Genomic DNA, 22287 nt, shown 5'->3' on the forward strand with positions numbered 1-22287 from the left:
CTCCCTCTGGAATGTTCCCGCTGTGCCGTAGGCCCTCCCTGCCGCGCCCTGGCTTGGAAGGTTTAGCCCAGACTTGGGCGCCTTGTGAGATCAGCCGCTTAGCGACGAGGCTGACTCACTCGCTGTGACGCAGCCCCGGGCGGCCCCACCCCCGAGGGGGAGGGGAGTGTTGGGAGGAGGGGCGGCTCAGGACAGTGTTGGAGCATCATTCATCTTTTTTTTTTTTTCTCTTTTTGGGTTACACCTGGCAATACTCAGGGGTTACTCCTGGCTCATTTTCATTTTAATTTCATCATCCTGTTATTCGTCGATTGCCTGGAGCAGGCCCCAGTAACATCTCTTTCATCCTAGCCCTAAGATAATATTCAAGGCTCTTTAGGAGAATGAGACCCATCATTGTTACTGGTATTTGGCATATTTGGTACGCCACGGGGAGTTTGCCAGACTCTGCCCTGTGGGCAGGCTACATTCGATAGCCTGCAAGTTTGTCCAAAGTAGGAATGAGATAATAAGATGTCATAAAAAGATGTCGTGATAAGATGTTCGAGGCATTCGCGGCTGCGCGGTTCCGGGAGCTGGATTTTATAGTCTCTGAGTCTTGGCCGTTGATGGGATTACACGGCACCAGGGGACCAGGTGGTGGGTGTGACCCCCCGCCTACTGGAATTTGGAGGATCTGGGTGGAGGATGCTCGACTCCAATCCGAGTAGGCTTGAAGATCTCGGCCCCGGAACCCGCGTGGATTTGTCCCTCTGCCAGTACCTTCATGTGTGCGGAGAGTGGTCTCAGCATGGTGGTGGCTCCTGGCTCCTGGCTCCTGGCTCAGCACTCAGGAATCACTGACTACTGGGGGAATCCCTATGGGATACTGGGGATTGAACCCAGTTTGCCCGCGTGCAAGGCAAACGCCCTCTCCACTGTATTATCACCCCAGCCCCACATTATTAATCTTAAGACCAGAGTTCGGCCTAAGCAGTCAGCTGGTTTCCTAACCTTTTGTTATGGAGCACCGCACGGTGGTGCTCAGGGCCTGCTCCTGACTTGGGGATGGGGCTTGCTTTCCGTGGTGCTCAGAGGACCACTGGTGCTGGGGAGTGTGTGGAGTGTTCGCACCAGCCCCCCAAGTTACCTGCTTACACCCTCAGAGAGGTTTCTTTCTTTCTTTTTTTTTTTCTTTTTGGATCACAACTGGAGATGCACAGGGATTACTCCTGGCTCTGCACTCAGGAGTTACTCCTGGCAGTGCTCAGGATCATATGGGATGCTGGGAATTGAACCCGGGTCGGTCGCATGGAAGGCAAATGCCCTACCCGCTGTGCTATCTTTCCAGCCCTTTTCAGAGTCGTTTCTGGGGTGCCAGGACTAAGAACACCTCCCTGGAGAAGATGATGGAACAGCTCATGCCTTTCTGCGAGGTCTTGTGCAAAACCAGGTTGGAACTTGCAGGCCTTGGCTGATGCATGAGAGAGAGAGGTGTGAGGAAACGGGCGGCAGGGACAGAGGATCTGGGCCGATGCAATCTCAAGCTGCCTTTGAAAAGAATGAAGTCAGACTCCGTGGTGACCGTTCCCTAATAAGTCAGTGCAGAGCTGCCGTTGGTTTAAAAGGTAGAATATGTGGGACTGGAGAGACCCCGTGGGGGGGAAGGTGCTTGCTTCCCATACAGCTGACTCGGGGGCAATCCCTGGCACCACACAAGACTCACCAGGAGTGAGTCCTGAGCATCACCGATCGTGGCTCACTCCTCCCTCCAAATGGAAGCTAGAGTGAGGAGACAGCTGAGGGATGCTCAGAGTTGAAACCTACTTTGGTTTTGGGAGTCCCTGGTTACGTTCCACACTGTCCCTTGAGTACCTCCTGGAGAGACCCCACATAAACTACAAGCACTGTGGTGTGCAGCTACCCAAACAAAAATGATAATCATAGCAATAACAGTAATAATAAGTAGAAACTAGCAGAAAAGGTCTGGAAAGAACCAGACAGTGAAGTATTATTCTTGTAGGTATTTGGGGGCACACCCAGCATAGCTCTGGGCTTACTTATGGCTCTGCTCTCAGTGATCACTCCTGACAGGGTTCAGGGGACCGTGTGATATCGGGGATGGAACCAAATCGGCTATGTGCAAGGCAAGCACCTTTCCTGCCTTCCTATCTCTCCATCCCTGGAGTTTTATTCTATAAAGACTTAGGTCTGGGTTAGAGTATCTAAAATATGCTATTCTAGGGGCTGGAGCTATAATACAGTGCTGGGGAAGGCATTTACCTTGCACGCAGCTGACCTGGGTGTTGGTCCCCAGTATCCCATATAGTTCCTGAGCCCCACCAGGAGTGATCCCCGAGCACAGAGCCAGGAGTAAGCTATGAGCACTGCCAGATGTGCCCCCCCCAAACAAAAATAATATAAATATGCTCTGATATTTTAATTATAGTTTATTTTGAGGGGATGGTTGGACCATGCCTCATGGTACTCCGGGGCTCCTCCTCCCTGTGTTCTGAGGAGTGAACCCTGGCAGTGCCCAAGGGTGCAAGTGCAGTGCTGAGTATCAAACTTGGGTCAGCCGCATGTAAGGCAAGTGCCCTAACTTCATCTCTCCAGTCCCTTCATTCATTGCTTAATTGTTAATTGTGCTTATTTTGGTTTTAATTGGGGGTTGGGGGCACACCTGGAGGTGCTCAGGGACTCTCAGCCTGTGGTCATGCTCGAGGTCATTCCCAGTGGCATTCAGGCCATCTTACAGCACCCAGGATGGAATGCAGGTCTCACAGGCAGAGCCAGATGCAGCCCAATAATGGTGGATTTTAAATAATCATAAGTTTCAGTGAGAAAATCCACCCAGGGACCGGGACAGAAGTACAGTGGGGTGGGCATTTGCCTTGCATGCAGCCGAGACCCAGGTTCGATCCCCGACATACCATGTGGTCCCCCAAGCAATGCCAGGAGTAAGTCCTGAGTGCAGGGCCAGGAGTAACCCCTGAACATCTCTGGGTATGACCCCAAAAATCCAAACAAAACAAACAAAAAATACCCCCAGTAAGAGGTCAGTGACTTCTAAGAAACATAAAAAGGAAAGTGGAAGGACCAGGGCCTTCTGGACCAGTATGGTGGGTCGGGTGTTTGCCTGACCTAGGTCCCCCAAAGCCCAGCCAGGAGTCATCCCCGAGTGCAGACCCAGGAGCAAGACCCGAGTACCACTGGATGTGGCCCCCAAACAAACAAAAAAAGAAAGTGGAGTCTAACCTCTCCCCCTCCCCTTCACGGAAGGAAGTTGGATGACAATGAGGCAGTGAAGGTTGGGGTGGGGGGGTTGGATGCCCTTCCAGTTTGGGTGAGAAAGCTTAAGAACTGGAAGACTGTCACGTGCACCAGTGACTGAGGCCCCACAGAGGCCTCTGACAGGAAGTCTGTCGGTGGGGGAGATAAGAGCTGGCTGCTTCCTGCGGGTTCTGTAAAAACATGGGGTCACATGAACGCAGTGCGAGCAGCGCCCTCCGTGTATGCTGGGGGTGCTGGGTATCACTGTTGACCAGGTCCAGGCCTCAGGTCCCATGCAGCCCATCTGCCATGGGCTCTGCCTGATTCAGAAGCCCTCACTTCTTGGGGCTGGAGCTACAATACAGGAGGGAGGGCATTTGCCTTGCATGCAGCTGAGATCCGGGTTTGATCCCCAGCATCCCACAGGGTCCCCCAAACACTGCCAGGAGTAATTCCTGAGTGCAGAGCCAGGAATCACCCCTGAGCATCACCAGGTGTGACTCAAAAAAGAAAAAACAAAAACAAAAGCCCTCATTTCTGGCTGCAACCCTTCTCCATGTGCCCTGGCTCTGCCCCCAGGGTCACTCCTGGTGGAACTTGGGGGATCCTATGTGGTGCCAGGGACGGAACCTGGGCCGGCTACCTGCACGGCAAGTTCTTTACCTGCTGTCCTATCTCTCCAGTCCATCAACTGTCTCGGTTTTGGACCGAGTGACAGGATCTGTAAGCGGCGCCCAGCACTGCTTTTTTGAGTCCTTCTTGTGGAACCTTCTAGACTGCACAGGAGTTCCTCTGGCACAGGCTCTAGGAACCTGGTGCCACATGCCCCTTCTCTGTCTCCTTCCTGGCAAATTCCTGCAGCTCTGCACGCCCACGGGTTTGTTTCGTAAACCTCACTGCCCAGAGGTGCAGAGAAAATTTGTGGGTGGGTTCTGAGGTCTCTGGCTCCTTCTATCCTCCCCAGCCTTCTTTTCAGGAGCTGCTTGGCACCCCAGAGGGAAAAGTCAGACCAAACCTTCATGCCCTTGGAAGTCTATCTAAAAATAGCTGAAGTATTTTCTTTCCTAGGAGATCAAATCACGTCAGCTAAGAAACAAAAAAATTTTCTCAGGCTGGAGAAACAGTGGGTAGGGTGCTTGCCTTGCACATGCCTGACCTGGGTTCAATCCCTGGCACCCCACCCAAGCATGACCAGGAGAGATTCCTGAATGCAGAACCAGGAGTGACCCTTGAGTATATTCTGGAATTTTATTCTCTAAAGATTTAGGTCTGGCTCTGATCCTCCCAAAAAAAGTTAAAGAAAAATTAAAAAACCATATTTTTGTAGACTATGTTTGTTTCTTCCTTTCTTCTTCTTCTTCTTCTTCTTCTTCTTCTTCTTCTTCTTCTTCTTCTTCTTCTTCTTCTTCTTCTTTCTTTTCTTTTTTTTGCACTCAGGGATCACTCCTGGTGGGCTTGGGAGACCATATGGTGCTGGGGATCAAACCCAGGTTGGCTGTGTACAAGGAAAACGCCGTCCCCGCTGTGCTATTGCTCTGGCCCGTGGACTGTTTTTCTTTTATGTAGTGATGATTTCTCTCAGTTTTGTGAACTAAAGAACTTATCATCAGCCTGAGATATGGCTCAAGTGGTAGAGCAAAGGCCTGGAGCCGTCAAGGTGTGGGGTTTGACCCTCAGCTCCTTCTCTCCACATTGCCCTGGCTACTGACAAAAACTACTAATAATAAAATAATACAAACAGAGGCCAGAGAGATAGGAGGGTAGGGCGCTTGCCTTGCACATGGCCTGGGTTTGATCCCTGGCATCTCATAGGGTCCCCGGAGCACCAGCAGGAATGACCTCTGAGCGCCTAGCTGGGAGTAAGCCCTAAGCATCACTGGGTGTACTCCCCCCAAAACTCAGAAGAGCAAACTGGTCAGACTTGTGGCCCAGAGCAGACTGGGAGGGGGGAGGGAGGCTCTCTGGCCCTGCCACAACTTGGGAACCCCAGGAAATGGGGTGTAGCTCTCCAGGGGTCCCTGAATACTAAGAACTGGGCTGAGGACCAGACAGGAGAGCTAACCACACCGGCTGGTGACAGGAACGACTGGGCGGAGGCTGGGGAGCAGGAGGTGGAGCAGGTGCATGGCAGGAGAGGATCCCTGGGTTCAGTCCCCTGCACCCCACGGTCTCCTCTACCTGAGAACTGCTGTGGGAGTCTATCCATATCCGAGGGAAGAGGCCTAATGCTCTCCTGGGTTTGGGGTCTCAGTGGGATCTGCAAGAGGTGGGTGGACAGCAAAGGAAGCGCAGCCACCAGCACCCAGTGCGGCCCTCTAGCACCCCCTGCTGGCAAGGCATGGCAGAAAGCCAGGCGCCAAGAGGAACGTCCTCGCCGCTTCCTAGGGGGTCCTCTATGCCACCCTTCCCGGTTCCTGGGTTGGACTTCTGAGCCCTACCTCAGTCTTCAAAATGGGACCTCATTTGGAAATAGGGTGGTTGCGGAAGTAATTACTTCTGGTGAGGTCATTCACCTGGGCCCTCACCCAAAAGAGCTGTTGCCCTTATAAAAAGGCAGATTTGGGCGGGAGAGAGAGTGCAAGAGGTACAGGCACTTGCCTTATATGTGGCCATTTCTGCAGTGACTCTGGCTCGATCCCCAGCATTGTACGGGGTCCCTGACACTTCCAGGGATCCTTCTTGAGCACACAGACAGAAACAGACCCTAAGCACTGCTGGGTATGGCTTCCCTCCCATTGCCAAAAAAAGAAAAAAAAAAAAAGAAAAAAGAAAAAGAAAAAGAAAAAGAAAGGAGGCAAACCAGTCATGGCTGTGACACAGTGGTGCCCATTTTGTCCCTCCTTCCCAGCACTGCCAGGAGCCAGCCCCGAGCACTGAAGAAGCCACGAGTAGCTCCTGAGCTCTGCTGAGTGTGGCCCTACCCCACAAAATAGAGTTAATCCCACAAAATAAACCAGCACAATGGCGGGGGTGATGATGGATCAGACGCACAGGACGCCTCGGGCAGACGATGGCAAAGAGGGTCTGCGGAACCCTCAGATTGTGGGTTTGCAGCTTGCCCCGGCAGCCCCCTCCAGCTCCCCTCAGCCCCCCAACCCCCTCCAGAAGCCCCCTGCAGTCCCATCCAGCCCCCTAGGGCTGTTGCTCAGACCACATTCTCGGGGGCCCTTTGTTATGCCGGCTTGGGGAGCTCCGCCAGGAAATTTGGGGGGCTCAGAGTGGCTGGAGTCCTGCCTCAGCCCTGGCGGAAGCACCGCCTTGGCCCGCTGTGCTTTTCTTTCTAGTTGTTTGTGTTAAGTGACTGTGGTAGTTATTACGTTGGACCAGGCACTGGGGAGCCCGGGCACCTCCGCTCACTCTTGGCAAACCAGAGCAGCCACACAGGGGCCTCTGGGTCAGAATCCACGGTGCTGGGGACCGAGCCCGGCTCACTGAGGCCCCTGACACCTAAAGTATCTCTCAGGCCCTGTTGGGTTGCTTTGTTTTTCTTTTTGAGCCACACCCGCAGTGCTCATGGGTTACTCCTGGCCCTGTGCTCAGGAATCATGCTTAGGGCACTGTCTGGGATGCTGGGGATAGGAATGGGCTGCGTGCAGGACAAGTGCCCTCCCTCTGTGCTATCTCTTGGGCCCCTAAACCCAGTTCTTAGTGCATCTGTGCTCTGGGTGCTTCTTGTTTGGCCCTTACCTGGAGCTGCTTGAGCTATCCCAGTGGGTGCTGGTGGTCATTCCTGGCTGTGCTTTGGGGACCACGCAGTGCTGAGGCCTGACCCCAGGCTCCAGCTACAGAGCATGTGCTCTCTCTGGTCCTTGAGTCAATTTATATACATTTATTTGGGGCTGGATCGATAGCACAGTGGGTAGGGTGTTTGCCTTGCACGCGGCCGACCCGGGTTTGATTCCTCCAACCCTCTCGGAGAGCCCGGCAAGCTATTGAGAGCATCCCACTCGCACGGCAGAGCCTGGCAAGCTACTCGTGGTGTATTTGAAATGCCAAAAACAGTAACAACAAGTCTCACAATGGAGACGTTACTGGTGCCCGCTCGAGCAAATCGATGAACAACAGGACAACAGTGCTACAGTGCAATGCTACGTTTAGTTGGGCTCTGGGGCCACGCCCGGTGATGCTCAAAGCTTACCCCTGACTCTGCACTCTGGGATCACTCGGGAAGTGCTCTGAGGACCCTATCTGGTCACGAGGTCAAGCGCAGGTCAGCGGCAGGCAAAGCAAGTACCTTCTGTGTTTTATTGACTATCCAGCCCACTCAACCTCACTTTTCACCTTTCTGACTCCTGGTCCCAGAGGCTCAGCACCTGTTTGGGAAGATCTTTCCAGAAAGCTCCCTCTGCCTTGCAGGGTCCCTTCTGAGCAGTGCCCTTGATTTTTATTTATTTATTATTTCGGCTTTTTGGGTCACACCCGGCAATGCACAGGGGTTACTCCTGGCTTTACGCTCAGGAATTACTCCTGGTGGTGCTTGGAGGACCATATGGGATGCTGGGAATCGAACCCGGGTCAGCCGCATGCAAGGCAAACGCCCTACCCGCTGTGCTATCGCTCCAGCCCCTTGCTCTTGATTTTTAACCCCCATCTCTGGGAAATTTATAATTGGAGGGTGGCAAAATTTTCCCGCTGTCTCTTGAGGGTCTCCTCTGGGTCTGAGAGCTGCCAGCTGACAGGCTGTCACCACATTCACCTTGAATTGTCACGTGGTCCTGAGCGCCTTCCAGGAAGATGCCCCAGAAGTCCCTGGGTCTCTGAGCTGTGAATCTCAGTGTACAAAGAGGGGCAGCTGGGCTGGGGGGAGGAGCTAAGGGGGTATGGCTGGGAGGCCTGGGCCACACTGGGGGCAGGTTCTCCTCCTCCTGGGGAAGGGGTGGAGGCAGAGGACCCCCTTGCACCTGCCACCTTTTTTTTTCTTTTTGGGTCACTCCTGACGAATCACAGGGTCACTCCTGGCTCATGCACTCAGGAATTACTCCTGGAGGTGCTTGGAGGACCATATGGGATGCTGGGAATCGAACCCAGGTCGGCTGCGTGCAAGGCGCCCTACCCTCTGTGCTATCGCTCCAGCCTCGCACCTGCCACTTTCCAGAGCCACCTCACCCCAAGGATGAATCTTCCTGCCTCGTTCCTGACATGGGGCACACAGCCCAGAGGAGTGCACGGGTCTCCCTGATTCTACCCCAGGCCCCAGAACATTCTCCAAGGCCAGTACGAGAAACACCGTTCACTATCCAAAACCATCAAAACTCTTATGAGCACAATTCGGAATTCAAAAAGCATTTCAAGATAAAGGACACACACGGCCTCACAGGAGGTTACCGGAGCTCTGCAGAGGGGCTCCCACCTCCTGAGGTGAGGGGGAAGGAGACTGAACCCTCCACGGCCCCCCACAACCCCCACCCCCGCAGCTTTCTGCTGTTCCACACCTGCAGGTGCTGACCTTGTGCACGGGGAGTGACCGCAAGTGGGAGGGGGCTGGAACAGGCGCAAACCCAGTAACCAAAAGCTATTTTCCTCCTTGAGGACACAACAAAGGCCACCTCCTCCAGGCCAGCTGCAGCCTCTGCCCCTCCCAGGGCTTCCCTGTCTTCCCTGCCAAGCCCTGGGGTTCAGCCACAGTCTGGGTCCAGCCTCGCCCTGTTGCCCGGGCTTCAGTCAGGCCTGCTGAGGAGGGGGTGCAGGAGGAAGAGGAAAGGCAGGGGAGGGGGCAAATCCACTGCGGGCCCTTGTTTGGGCACTCAGCGCATTTTCCCACAGAAAACAAAGCACCAGAGGAGACTGGCAGCGTGCCCGGCCCAGGAGCCAGACCCTGTCACCGTCTCTCTCCAGCCCATTATGTGCGTCTGCAGGGCTGAGGGGGCTGGGGGCCCCCTGCTGAAACCAAACTCAGCCGAGCAGTGGGAAGTGGGTGGTGTGTATGTACTGAGTGTGTACATGCGAATGTGGGATTCGGTGCATTGTGTGAATGTGTGTGAGTGTATTGTGTGTCCATGTGTATGTGACATCTGTAGGTATGTCTAGTATGAACATACAGATGTTATGTATGAACATCTGTAGGTGTGTCTGGCGCAATGGGAGAATGTGTGTGTGTGTGTGTGTGATTGTCTGGGAAAGTTTGCATGGGCATAAACACGCATGCACATGTAGATGACTATGCATGTGTGTGTGTGGATTGTGCGTGTGAATGAGGGTTTGTATGTGTGCTTTAGTGTGAGTGTGTGTGAGTGTGCATAAGTGTGATCAAAAATGTGAGTGTATGAGCTTATATGTGTGGATGAGTGTGTGCGTGTCTGTGTAAGTGTGATGTGTGTGAGTGTGACAGTGAATGTGTGTTTTCCCACCTTCCTGAGCACAGGCCACTGTCCCTGCACAGGGTGAGTCATGGCAGTTCCTGCCCTCCTGTGTGCCTCAGTTTCCTTGTCTGAACACTGTAGTTGTAGGAGGGTTTTGGGGCAAAATTGGTGGCTTGGGGCTGGAGTGACACTCCAGAGGGTAGGGCACTTGCCTTGCATGTGGCTGACCTGGGCTCAATCTCTGGCGCCTCATATGGTCCCCTGAGCCCACAGGAGTGAGCCCTGACCACCATTGGGTTTGACATCCTACCCTTCCCCCAAAAGATTAGTTTTCTGACTTTTCTTGGAGGGTGGGCACACCCAGGGGTGCTCAGGGCTTCCTCCTGGCTATGAGCTCAGGGATCACTCCTGGAGGGCCTCGGGGGGCTCTGATGCCAGGACTGGGCCTGCTTCGGGCGCCTGAGGGCGAGTGCCTACCCCATCTTGGGGGGTTGTGATGCCAGGACTGAGCCCTCTTCGGGTGCACGAAGGCGAGCGCCCTTCCCTGTGCTACTGCTCCAGCCTCATTTCTCAGTTTTGGATTTTTTTGGGGGGCCACACTCCGCATTCTCAGGGGGACCCAGGCAGTGCTGGAGATCAAATCTGGGGTCCTGAAGTACTCAGATGTCCAATTTACACACCTGGCTCACTGGGGCCCTGAGAAAGAGACTCGCTGTAACGAAAGCTGTAGCTGTTCGTTCCACAGTTCCAAGGTTTTGAGGACTTGTTTATTTATTTATATTTATTTATTTATTTTTGCTTTTTGGGTCACACCTGGCGATGCACAGGGGTTACTCTTGGCTCTGCACTCAGGAGTTACTCCTAGTGGTGCTCAGGGGAGCATATGGGATGCTGGGAATCGAACCCAGGTCGGCTGCGTGCAAGGCAAGCGCCCTACCCGTTGTGCTATCTCTCCAGCCTCATTGAGGACTTATTTAGCTTTTTGATTTTGGGCCCCACCTGGCTGTGCTCAGGACTCCATCTGGGCTCTGTGCTCAGGGATCATTCCTGGCAGTGTTCAGGGGACCCTGTGGCATGCTAGGGATAGAACTGGGGAGGGCACATGCCAGGCAAGGGCCCTATTGCTCAGGCCCCTACAGGGTCAATTTTCTCACCAGCTACACATGTACAAGGCCCGGACCACGCAGAGACACACAATGTCTTGTCATGTTCTTCTCCTGTCCCAGGGTCACCAAGTATAGGCAGGGAGGGAGGCGAAGAACATATCAGCTGGGGAGGCCCCCCTCCCCCCAGCACCTGACACATGCACTCCCTCCGCTGTGCCGGAGCCCGTGCCCGCTCTGAGCCTGGAAGGTGGAAGCGTAGAACTTTGGAATTGGGTGCACAGCCTCACATGGAAGGTTCTGGAAGCTGGCGATGGTCCTGCCAGTGTCTGGGTGCTGAGGACTTGACAAATCAGGCCTGACTTCCTGCCAGGAAGCCCTGCCCATGCCAGGCCTTGAGCCCTGACCAGTGGCAGGCACGCGCGTGCATGTGTGTGTGTGTGTGTGTGTGTGTGTGTGTGTGTGTGTGCTGGGCGGGGGACCCCTAGCTTCTCTGCCTGGGGAGAGAGCGTGGGAAGGAGAGAAACTCTGGGACAGGGGAGTCGCCAGGTGGATGAGGGGGCCAGCAAGGAGAGCAGCCACCAGCTTGGCCGGACTCTCGGGACTGTGGGGAGAACAGCGCCCCAGAGGCAGATACCCCGCCCGGAAAAACAACATCCCAGCTGCCAGGCAACGGGGCTCCTGAGGAGGGGCTATTTTTAGCCTGGAGGGCGCCAGGGCAGGACTTGTATGGCCAGTAAGGCCTCCCCTGTCTGACTGCATAACCCCGGCATTGTCCTGTCCAACCTGGGTCCCAGGCTGCCCCTCCCCCACACGCCACAGGGTGCCGCCCCTCTCTGGGGCGCATCTGGGCCTCAGAGAAGCAGGAGGGGGCCTGGCCTGGACAGAGACGGCCCCTTCCCCCTGCAGGCCGGCATCCTGGGGCCCCGTCCCCCCTTGGCCGGGAGAGAGGCCAGAAGCCTCCCAGGACAGAGCTGTCCATTGTTTCAGCTGCCCAGGCTTGGGCCTGGGTTGGGGGCAACCACTTCCCAGGATGAGCGTGTAAGAAGCTCTCCGTCTCACTCTGTCCTGCCCCAGCCCAGAGCCAGGCCTTGTCTGTGGGGGAACCATAGACACTGTTCGCTTGTGGACACCCAGAGGTGGGCCCCACAGTGACCGTAGCATTGAAGATAAAATCCCCGCGGGCCGGAGCCACAGCACAGAGGGGAGGGTGTTTTGTCTTTTGCCTGGCACCTGGTCCCTGGCACCCCATAGGGTCCCCCAGCCCAGTAAGATGAGTGCAGAGCCTGGAGGAAGCCGCTGGGTGTGGCCCCAAACCAAGATGAATGAATGAACAAATGAAACAAACAGTAAGGCCAGGAGAGAGAATACAGACGGTAAAGTGCTTAGGGTTCAGTCCCTGGCACAGCATCATGTTCCCAGAGCACTGCCTGCAGTGATCCCTGAGCACAGCCAGAAGCCAGCCCTGGGCATTGCCAATGGGGCCTAAAACCAATAAATAAATAGGGCTAGAGTGATAGCACCGTGGGTAGGGTGCTTCCCTTGCACATAGCCTGGGTTTAATCCTTGATACTATATATGGTCCCCAGACAGGAGTGATCCCTGCATGCAGAGCCGGAAGAAAGCCTTGAGCACCACCAAGTGTAGCTCGAAAACAAACAAAAAACCGATAAGGGGGAAAAAAATTAAGTAACTGATGCATAGCTCTGCTTGGAGTATCACGCTTCACTCAAGTGAGAGAAAGAATCCGGAGTTCCGACCTCCGTTGACGATCAAGAATCAGGGACGCTGTCTCATTTGCCAAGGCATCAAAAATCAGATGGGCTGGACACGTAATGCGATTTGGAGACGACCGCTGGACTAGAGCCGTTACTGACTGGATTCCATGGGACGTCAAAAGATAGCGTGGCCGCCCACCTATGAGATGGTCAGACTTCTTGGTCAAGACCCTGAACGATCGGTTTGAGGCTCTTTGTGTTCCTGGAGTGAGCAGATGCCATTGGGCTACACTAGCACGCGACTGGGATGAATGGAGATGTTACTGGCGCCCGCTCAAGCAAATCCATGAGTAAGGAGATGTCAAGTGATCAAGTAACTGATGTGGGGGCCAGAGCAACAGTACAGCGGGGAGTGTGTTTGCCTTGCACACAGCCAACTTGGGTCCAATCCTCGCCATCCCATGTGGTCCCCTGAACACTGCCCACTGCCAAGAGTGATTCCTGAGTTCCAGAATTCTTTTTGCTTTTTGGGTCACTCAGGGGTTACTCTTGGCTCTGTACTCAGGAATTACTCCTGGCAGTGCTCAGGGAGCCATATGGGATGCCAGGGATCAAACCCGGGTAGGCCGTGGGCAGGGCAAATAGGCTACCTGCTGTACTATCTCTCTGGACCCCCAAATTTATATAAATAACTGATGTGTTAGGGCTGGAGCAATAGAACAGCAGATAGGGCACTTCCCTTGCGCGCAGCCGACCGTGCCCTCAGCACCACGGTCTCCAGATCCCTAAGCGCAAAGCCAGAAGTAAGTAAGCTGGGTGTCCTGAGCACTGCTGGGTGTGCCCCCTCCCCTAAAAAAAGAAAACTGATGTGAGCCAGCCCACCCCAAGCAAGGCTTATGGCTTCCAGAAACAGTGTGGGCTGGACTTGGTCAGAACCTGCAAGATGGGGGGGTGCAGAGGGCAGGCACCCACATCCTGCCTGTTCTGCCTGCCCCCAAAGATCAGCTCCCAGCTCCCGGGGAAGAGAAGGGCTGAGCGCTCTCGTGGGTGGGAGGAGAGAAGGAGGCCTTCGTTCATCTAATAAATCTTTATTGAGCACCTACTGCGTGCCAGGCACTGTCCCTGGACAAGGGAGGTTGGAGCAGCGAGGGTGTGTCCCTTCTCCCTGCTGGGCATAGGGTCCGGGTCGGAGGCGATTCCCCACTCCTTAAGGTGAACAGTCTGAGAGGCAGAGACCTGGGGCAAGGAGCAGGCTGCGGAGGTGTGGGGCCCCGAGGCTCTACTCTGTCCGGGGGAGGAGGCTGGGGTGCAGAGCAGCGAGCTTCTGGGGCGCCCAGGACGCCCCCACCCACCCAGCCATCACCTCCTCTTGAGCACCGATATGCAGGACTTCTTGAGAGGCCCGATCTGCAGGTGGGCGTCCACGCTCTCCAGGAAGAAGGCAGGCTTCAGCCTGCGGGTGAAGAGCCCCCCGAAGTGGCTGTCCAGGCGGCTCTGGAAGGGGTCCCCGGGGGAGGCGGGGGCGCCCCTGCGCGCGCGCGAGGCCCGCAGCCGACGCAGCAGGTGCATCTTGCCGTCGCGCACGGCGTAGAAGGCCAGCGTGCGCTCGGCGTACTCCAGGCACACGCCCACGGTGGGCGAGAAGGGCTGCGGCAGCACGGCCTCCAGCCCGTGGAACCACACGGAGAAGGCGCGGCCGTTCCACTGCAGGCAGCACGAGTGCGCGTTGCGGCCCAGGCGCCCGCGGTCGTAGGGCTCTTGCGGGGAGAAGTCCTCGGCCATCACGCCCACGCTGACCCAGCCCTCGATGATCTCCACCTCCCAGTAGTAGGAGCCGCGGTCCAGGGCGCCCTCGCCCAGCACCTGCTCGCAGTGGGTGAAGCGGGTGGGCGACTCGGGGTAGTTGATGGGGCACAGCACCCTCTTGACGCCCTTGGTACCGAACAGCTGCAGGAACTTGTCGGCCGTGTCGCTGTCCAGGTCTACGATGTAGGCGACTGCCCAGCGGGAGGGAGGGGGCGGGGCTTTAGTTCCGGCCCCGCCCCCACTGCACGCACGGCCCCGCCCCACGGGAGCGCATAGAGGATGGGGGGGAATGGCCTTAGGGGGAACCCCGGGGAGCAGAGGGGACAGTCCAGGGGTCCACTTACACTTGAGAAAATAATCCCTGGAAGCCTCGTTCTCCAGCTGGTCCGTGCTATCCGGGTCCTGAGACTCGCCATCTGCTGCAGAGGAGACCATGGGCCAGGGGTTCCCTCAGGGGCCCGTGCTGCGTTGCTGTGCAAAGCACCCCGTTGATGACTCCCTGACCCCCAGGATCCCAGTTTTCTGGGGGCAGCTGTGCCCCTAAGTGGCCCCTGGGTGCCCCTGCATGCGGCTCCCTGGGCCTCTGCCCGCTGTAGGTCCACCAGGAGACAAGGGGGCTGGGTCGGTTAGGGGAAGGATTTGGGCACCACCCGCCTCTCCAGGGCCTGACAACAGTTTCCATCCTTCTCAAAGGGCACCAGGCCTGGGGGCTGGTGTGGGCACATAGGGGCTGTTGAGTCACTGGGGGGAACACCCACCTTCCATGCCCAGCTTCTGCAGCCCATCCTCCTCGCTGCCCAGCCCCCGCAGCTGCTCCCACTGGCTGGCACAGGCGGCGGCCAGCACATCTCTCACGGTCCGCACCGCCTGCGATGACTTGGTGAAGCTGAGTTCCTTGGGCGGGCCAGGCCCGGGGCTACACCCCTCTTCCAGGGCCAGCCTGAGGGCCAGGAGCTCCTGTGCCACAGATACGGTGAGCTGCCTGGGGGCCCCAACAGCGCCTCCTGGGGCCAGCGCCTCCCCCCCCCCCCCCTTCTTGGGCCCGCGCACACCTGCAGGAAGCCAACCGAGTCTGCCTCGGGGACCTGGCTGAGGCTGTGGCGGGCTCGGCTCAGCCGGCTGCGCTGCTCCTCTTGCTGACGCAGGTCGCCCTGGGAGCGGCCCAGCATGGACGTCTCCCCGTCTTCGATGAAGCCCAGCACCTCAGTCTGGAACCTGTGCAGGGTGGCCAAGGCCTCGCCAAACAGCCGGCTCACCCGCTCCCGCTCCGCTGTGGCTGCGCTCTGCAGGGACACAGGGAAATGGCACTCTCTTTTTTGGGGGGTTCACCCCCAGTGCCTCGGGGCTTACTCCTGGCGCTGTGCTCAAGGGTCCCTCCTGGCTGGGGTCCAGAGACCATCTGGGGTGTCCGATCCAAGCCCAGTCAGCTGTGTACTGAGCGCCACAATCTCGGTCCCCTCCATCCCACATTGTATCCAGCTGGGGGGTGGGGTAAGGGTGGGGTGGGGGAGCACACACTCATGCTCTGTGCAGAGGTGTTGGACCTGGCACAGGCTCCCTGGAGCTGCCAGGAGGAGGCTGCTGGGGCTCACCTTGATGAGGGCCACCGTGCGGCGGGCCTGGGCGATGCCCGCGCCCAGCTCGTCCATGCGGTCATCTGCAGCACTCAGTACTTTGGGCTGCTCCGCCTGTGAGGACACACGACCATGAGCACCCAGACGGGAGCCCCAGGACTCCCCAGGGCTGCCCTGGGTTCTGCCTGGGTGTCCCTGCCTGTGACCTCCCAGAGGTGTCCACGCACTGTCGCACTGTCCCTCCCTCTGTGAGTGGCCGGCAGCGACAGGTCACCCTGGGTGCTGCTCGCACATTCCTTAGTCACTTCCCCGCGCTGGGGAGGAGGCAGAGAAGTGAGGGGTGCTGTTCACTGACCCCAAAGAGTCTGTGCCCCCCAACCCAGGCCAGGAAAATGGGGATTCTGGGCAAGTCCCCTGGGGCTGATGAGTCACAGCTCCAGGCTGGAGGGGCGGAAAATCCCAAGGCCAGAGGCGCCAAGACTAGGCCTGAGGCCAAAGGAAACTGGGGGCGGAGGTAGCGGGCCTCTGCTCCGGCTCCCACCGCCACCGGAACGGCTGGACAGAGCGCGCTGTGTGCCGGGGTCCACCCTCTGCCCGCGCCCGCCGGGCCGCGCCCGTCCCAACCCGCAGCTTCGCGCCGGCAAATCTGAGCTGGACTCTTGGCTTGGGAGCCGGGCCGGGCGCATCAGCGCGCAGCGCGGACCCGCCTCCGGGGAAAGGGGCCGCACTCAGCACCTCCCGTCCCCTGAGCCAGTCCTCCCGCGTCAGGTCGGCCTTCTCCATGGCCCGGCCCATCCTCGCTCGGCCACTGCACCCCGAGCCCCGTTCCGCTCGCCAGAGGAGGATCCCGGCGTGTCCACGCGGGAGGCGGCCAGAGCCGATCCAGGCTCACCCCGGGGAGGGCCGGGTCTGCCCCAGGCCGCGGATCCCCCATCCAGCCCCCAGCCCGGCCCGCGGCGCCCGCGCCCACCTCCTGCAGCGCGCGCTCCTGCTCCAGCGACACGAGCTCGTGGCCGCGGTGCTCCTGGGCGGCGCAGACCTCGCACAGGCACAGACGCTCGGCGCGGCAGTAGCGCTCGAGCGGGCGCAGGTGGCGCGGACAGAGGCTCTCCTCCAGCCGCCGCAGCGGGGGCACCAGGCGGTGTCCGCGCAGCCCGGGGCTGCGCTCGTGGGGCGCCAGGTGCGCGGGGCAGAAGGAGGCGAGGCAGGACAGGCAGGAGAGCGCGGCGGGCAGGGCGGCGCCCTCTGGACACGCGTCGCAGCGCACCGGCTCTTCGGCCGCGGGCCACTGCTCGGGCGCGCAGGGCGCCGACGGCTCGGGGGCGCTGGGCGGCGCGCTGGGTGCCGCGGGCTCGGGCGCCGGGGCCGAGCCCGAGCCCGAGCCCTGGCGCAGCTGCAGCAGCTCGGACAGCGTGTGGTTCTTGCGGAGTTGCAGGCCGTCCGGGAAGGGCTCCTGGCACAGAGGGCAGCGGGCCGCGCCCCCGGGCCCGCCCGCGCCCCCGGAGCCTCGGTGAGGCCAGAGCGCGCCCAGGCAGGCCAGGCAGAAGTTGTGGCCGCAGGGCAGCGTCACCGGCTCCCGGAGCGGCTCCAGGCAGATGGGGCAGCCGAAGGGGCCGCTGCCGTCCATGGCTTCGCGGGCGGGAACCGCCTGTTCTGCTCCCGCCGGGGAGGGACCCGACCGTGCGCGCCGCGGCGCCGCCCCCTGGGAGGGAGGCCAAGGGTCCGGCCCCGGCTCAGACCGCCCCCTTCACGCCGCAGGCCCGCCTGCCAGTTCCCCAGTTCCGGGCATGCGGTCCCCACCCAGACTGGAGAGGCTCGTGGGCCCCTTTGGACTCCCACGGGGCGGCCGCGGGCAGGGCGCAGCAGAGAGGGGGCGCGCGGAAAGGGAAGGGGACTGCAGGAGTTCACCCCTCCGCGCCCCGCCCCGCCCCGCCCCGCCCACAGCTCCCATCCCGGCTTCTTGGCAGACCTGGAGGGAGGTGGGGGAGATTGGAAGCCTCCAAACCCCTCCCTTCTTTGGCAAAGTCCCTGCGCTTCGAGAAGTTTCCAGAAGTGTGTACGGCTCCGGATCTTGGTTCTTAGCCGCTCTGTTTATGCTGGGGAACTTGGGATACTGTAAACAGAAATGGGAAATTGTCGGCCTTTGAGTCTTCTGTCTAGGTTGTTTTATTTTGTTTTTGCCACACCCGGTGATGCTCAGGGGTTACTCCTAGCTCTGCACTCAGGAGTCACTCCCAGCAGAGTTCAGGGCGCTGTATGAGATGCCAGGGATAGAACCTCAGTTCATCGCATGCAGAGCGAGCACCCCGTATGATGGCTCCGGCCCCTCTCAGGGGTTCAGTTGACACGAGCACCTCTAGTGGACTTGGAACTGGGTGGGGGCATCCAATTTGAGACATTTGTTCATTGGAAACTTATATACCTGGGCCGGTGAGATAACACAGCAGGGAGGGTGCTGGCCTTGCACTGGGCAGAGCCCTGCCAGGAGTGAACCCTGAGCACAAAACCAGGAATAAGCCATGAGCACAATCAGGTGTGGCCCCAAAGACTTTGCAACAAAGCAGCTTCAAGGGGCCTTTGGTCCTAAATAACACCGCAGTCTTGGGACCTTTCACCGCCCAACAGTGCAGGGAGTGGGCATAACCGCAAGCGCACAGTCAATGCCGGTTCCATTCCCAGACACGACAAAATGAATGACAATAATTGTTAAAATCCTCTGCAGGGCCCAGATCTAGAGTACAGCCGGGAGGGCACTTGCCTTGCGTGCAGCCCACTGGAGTTCGATCCCCGGCACCTCATATGGTTCCCGAGCCCACCAGGGCTGATCCTTGAGCACAGAGCCAGGACTAAGTCCTGAGTACCCAAGCCCAACAAGAATACCAATTAAAAAATAAATAAATCGTTGGGGCTGGAGTGATAGCACAGCGGGTAGGGTATTTGCCTTGCATGCAGCCAACCCTGGTTCGATTTCGATTCCCAGCATCCCATATGGTCCCCCGAGTACTGCCAGGAGTAATTCCTGAGTGCAGAGCCAGGAGTAACCCCTATGCATCGCTGGGTGTGATCCAAAAAGCAATAAATAAATAAATAAATAAACAAATGGACTTCAGTCAGAAATCTAGACCAGGACACGGAGTGATTCGTGACGTTGGGAAGGGAGTTAGCTGCAGGAAAGATGCTGGGACGTGGTCACCCTCAGCTGCAGCTCACAGCCCTGATGGAGAACGGGGCTATATCCCATAGTGCAGAGGGAAGTGTTCAGTATAAGTGACAAGGCCCTGGGTTTGATCCCTGACACTGCATGTTCCCATCCCCACCAGCACCACTAGGTTCTAGCCTGAACTCTGAGCGCCAGAGGTAGCACCAGAAGCATCCACCAAAGAGAAATTAGGTGGGAGCTGTTCCAGATTCCAATTTATCTCACAGTCTTTTTGGAATTTCTGATAATTCTAAAATTAAAGATTTTCTATTTTTTTTTTGCTTTTTGGGTCACACCTGGCGATGCACAGGGGTTCCTCCTGGCTCATGCATTCAGGAATCACTCTTGGCGGTGCTCAGGGGACCATATGGGATGCTGGGAATCGAACCCGGGTCGGCCGCATGCAAGGCAAATGCCTATCCGCTGTGCTATCGCCCCAGCCCCAAGATTTTCTAAATTTAAAGATTAAATTCTAAATATTAAAGATTACAAATGGAAGGAATGAAGGGGCGAGCAGAAATGATTCATCCAGAGGAGCACATGTTCTCTCACCAAGCCAGAGGCCCTGGCAAAGCCAGGCACGTCTGTCAACCCCTTTTCAAAGTAACGGCAGACTGTGTCAGGGAGATGGACTCTCCTTGCAGGCAGCAGCCTTGGTTCTGTCCCCGCCATTGCTTGGTCCCCAGATTGCTTCATGGTCCCCACTGAAGCCCACCCCCGCCAACCTCGCACAGAGCCAGGAGTAGCCCCTACACCACCAGGTGTGACCCCCCTCCTGCCAAATAAATAATGCATTGATGCGCCCCCAATTCCCCAGCATCACAAATAAAAGTCAAACAGACCCGAAACAACGCCACGAACTAAAGAACAGTGGCCAAGCGGGGACCCAAGAAGCAGCCAGGCCACCTTCCCTGTGGGCATCAGACCATGAGTTTCATCCCTGGGGCTGACCTGCACCCCAGACCGAGTATGAGCATGTGGGCACAAAGTATATGATCACCAGAACTGAGTGTGGCTGAGCCCCTGCGACTCCCTGGCACCACTGCAAAGGGCAGTGTTATGCAGTCAAGCGGGCTGGAGCGACAGCCCAGTGGAGAGGGCATTGGCCTTGTGCTCAGCCGACTGGGGTTCCATCCCTGGCACCTCAAAGGGTTTCCCAAGCCTGACAGTGCAGAGCCAAGGGTAAGCCCTGAGCATAGCCAGCTGTGACCCCAAAACAAAACCAGGCAAACACGGCATTGAAGTGTGTGTGTTTGTGTGTGTGTGTGTGTGTGTGTGTGTGTGTGCGCGCCCCACACCTCCACCACGTCATAGCAAGCACATGGGGAGGAAGAAGGAAAACAAGAGACGCAACCACTTTCTGTTTCATTTTGTTATTAGTTTTTTGGGTGTTTTTTTGCACTTTGGGTCACACTCAGTGATGCTCAGGGGTTCCTCCTGGCTCTACACTCAGGAATTACTCCTGGCACTTCTCAGGGGACCATATGGGATGCCGGGGATTGAGCCTGGATCAGCCACGTGCAAGGCAAACATCCTACCCACTGTACTATCGTCTGTTTCATTTTGTTTTGTGGAGCCACGCCCAGCAGTGCAAAGGACTGACTCCTGGCTTTGTGCTCAGCGATCATTCCTGCCAGAACTGTGAGACCCTATGCAGTGCCAGGGATCAAACTAGCACCTTCATCTGAACCCTCTCTCCAGTCTGCGATCTACTTTTGGAAAACATGGAAAGGGAGAACTCAGGGAGGGCCTCGTGGAGGAAGTGGCATTTGAATTGGGCTAGGCAGGCGGAACCCACGGTGGGAAAAGCTGTTGCGGGCAGGAGCCTCAGAGGCAACCAGTCTGGGTTGGTCCATTTGGCAGGAAGGTGGATAATGAGTTCCAGACGCTGGTCTGATCATGACCATCTCTGGTTTGCCAAGGGCCAAGTGACACTCCAGCATCAGCGTCACCCAGAGGCCCGGCTGCCGAGCTGCCTGGGCTTGCGCACGCCACAGCCCCGCCTGGCTCTGCACTGGGGGGTACTCAGAGCCAACCTTCTGCTCCCCTGTTCTCTGCTGGCTCTGGAAGTCCTCCCTCCCCCCAGGAGGCCAGTACAGAGGTGCCATTGGGACATGTGGTGACTCAAGGACTTTTTATTTCCGTGATGGGAACTTTAACGTCGTGGGTGCAAGAGAGACACTTTTCTCGAGATGAGCTGGCTTCTGGGGGAAAGGGCATTTCCGAGCCCTGCAGGGCCTGTTCCTGCCTGCAGCTCCCGCCCCTGCAGTTATGAAGGACGGAAAATGGAATCCAGACGGCTGAAAATCTCGCGGAAGGTCGCATACCTGGTCCAACGGGGGAGCAGGATTTAAACCCAGAAAGTGAGGCTGGCACGTAGTACAGCAGGGAAGGCGTTTAATTCAGGTTCCCGGCATCTCGTGTGGTCCCCCCAGGACACCACCAGAAGTGATCCCTGAGCTCACAGCCAGGAGTAACCCCTAAGCAGTGCTGGGTGTGGCCCCCAAACCAACAAACCAACAAAATAAACCAAAACAGAAACCCAGAAGGTGCAACCTGAAAACAGTCCTGTCTCCTAAGTGACGCTGTCTGGCTTCTGGATTGCTTTAAGGAAAAAACAGTCAAACAGGGCAAAACAAAGCGGCCCAGCCAATGGGGGTTGGAGCCAGCCTCATCCCAGCTTTGCTTGACCACTAAATTAGGAACGGAGGCAGGCCACAGTGGGCTCCAGGAGCTTTGCTTTTGCTTTCTCTCTCTCTTTTTTTCTTTTTTGGTGCATGGGTCATACCCAGCAGTGCTCAGCGATCACTCCTGAGTGGGGCTTAGGGGACCATATAGAGTGCCAGGGATAGAATCTGGGTCAACTGCGTGCAAGGTAAGTGACTGCGGCCCTGAATTTTGATCCTAGCAATTTAAGGTGCTCCAAGCACCACCAGGCTGGGTCCCTGGGTCCTTAAGCATTGCTGGAAAGGCCTGTATTTTTTTTCCTTAAATTTTTATTAGTGAAACACCATGAGGTACAGTTGTAGACTTACAAATTTTTGTGCTTGGGTTTCAATTATATAATGTTCGAATACCCATCCCTCCACCAGTGCCCATTCTCCACCACCACTGATCCCAGTATCCCTCACACCCCCCAACCCCCATCCCCCCCACCTCTGTGGCAGGGCATTGCCTTTTGTTATCTCTCTCCTTTTGAGTGCTGTGGTTTGCAAAAGAGATATTGAGTAGCAATCATGTTCGATCTATAGTCTACTCTCATCACACATCTCTCATCCTGAGAGGAACCTCCCAACACTCTTTATTTGGTGCTCCCTTCTCTATCTGAGCTGCCTT

The 22287-nt window shown here is 57.1% G+C and overlaps 1 protein-coding gene across 2 annotated transcripts; it reads right to left on the bottom strand.

Moving 5' to 3' along the window:
• Positions 1–13464: 13464 nt before the first annotated feature.
• TRIM47 (tripartite motif containing 47) lies at positions 13465–17382 on the bottom strand. Of its 2 annotated transcripts, none has more exons than XM_056138177.1 (6): positions 16723–17382; positions 15771–15866; positions 15231–15461; positions 14937–15135; positions 14523–14594; positions 13465–14369 (listed from the first exon to the last, which is right to left on the bottom strand). In XM_056138177.1, the coding sequence occupies exons 1-6, from the start codon at positions 17377–17379 to the stop codon at positions 13732–13734; spliced, it is 1893 nt and encodes a 630-aa protein (XP_055994152.1). In that variant the 5' UTR covers positions 17380–17382; the 3' UTR covers positions 13465–13731. The 2 variants fall into 2 exon arrangements, with proteins under 2 accessions (XP_055994152.1, XP_055994151.1); XM_056138176.1 differs by having other exon boundaries at positions 14523–14597.
• Positions 17383–22287: the final 4905 nt, after the last annotated feature.

Source organism: Sorex fumeus, unplaced genomic scaffold (genome assembly GCF_029834395.1).
Source record: "Sorex fumeus unplaced genomic scaffold, SorFum_2.1 ptg000128l, whole genome shotgun sequence".
In the NCBI taxonomy this organism is placed as follows: domain Eukaryota; kingdom Metazoa; phylum Chordata; class Mammalia; order Eulipotyphla; family Soricidae; genus Sorex; species Sorex fumeus.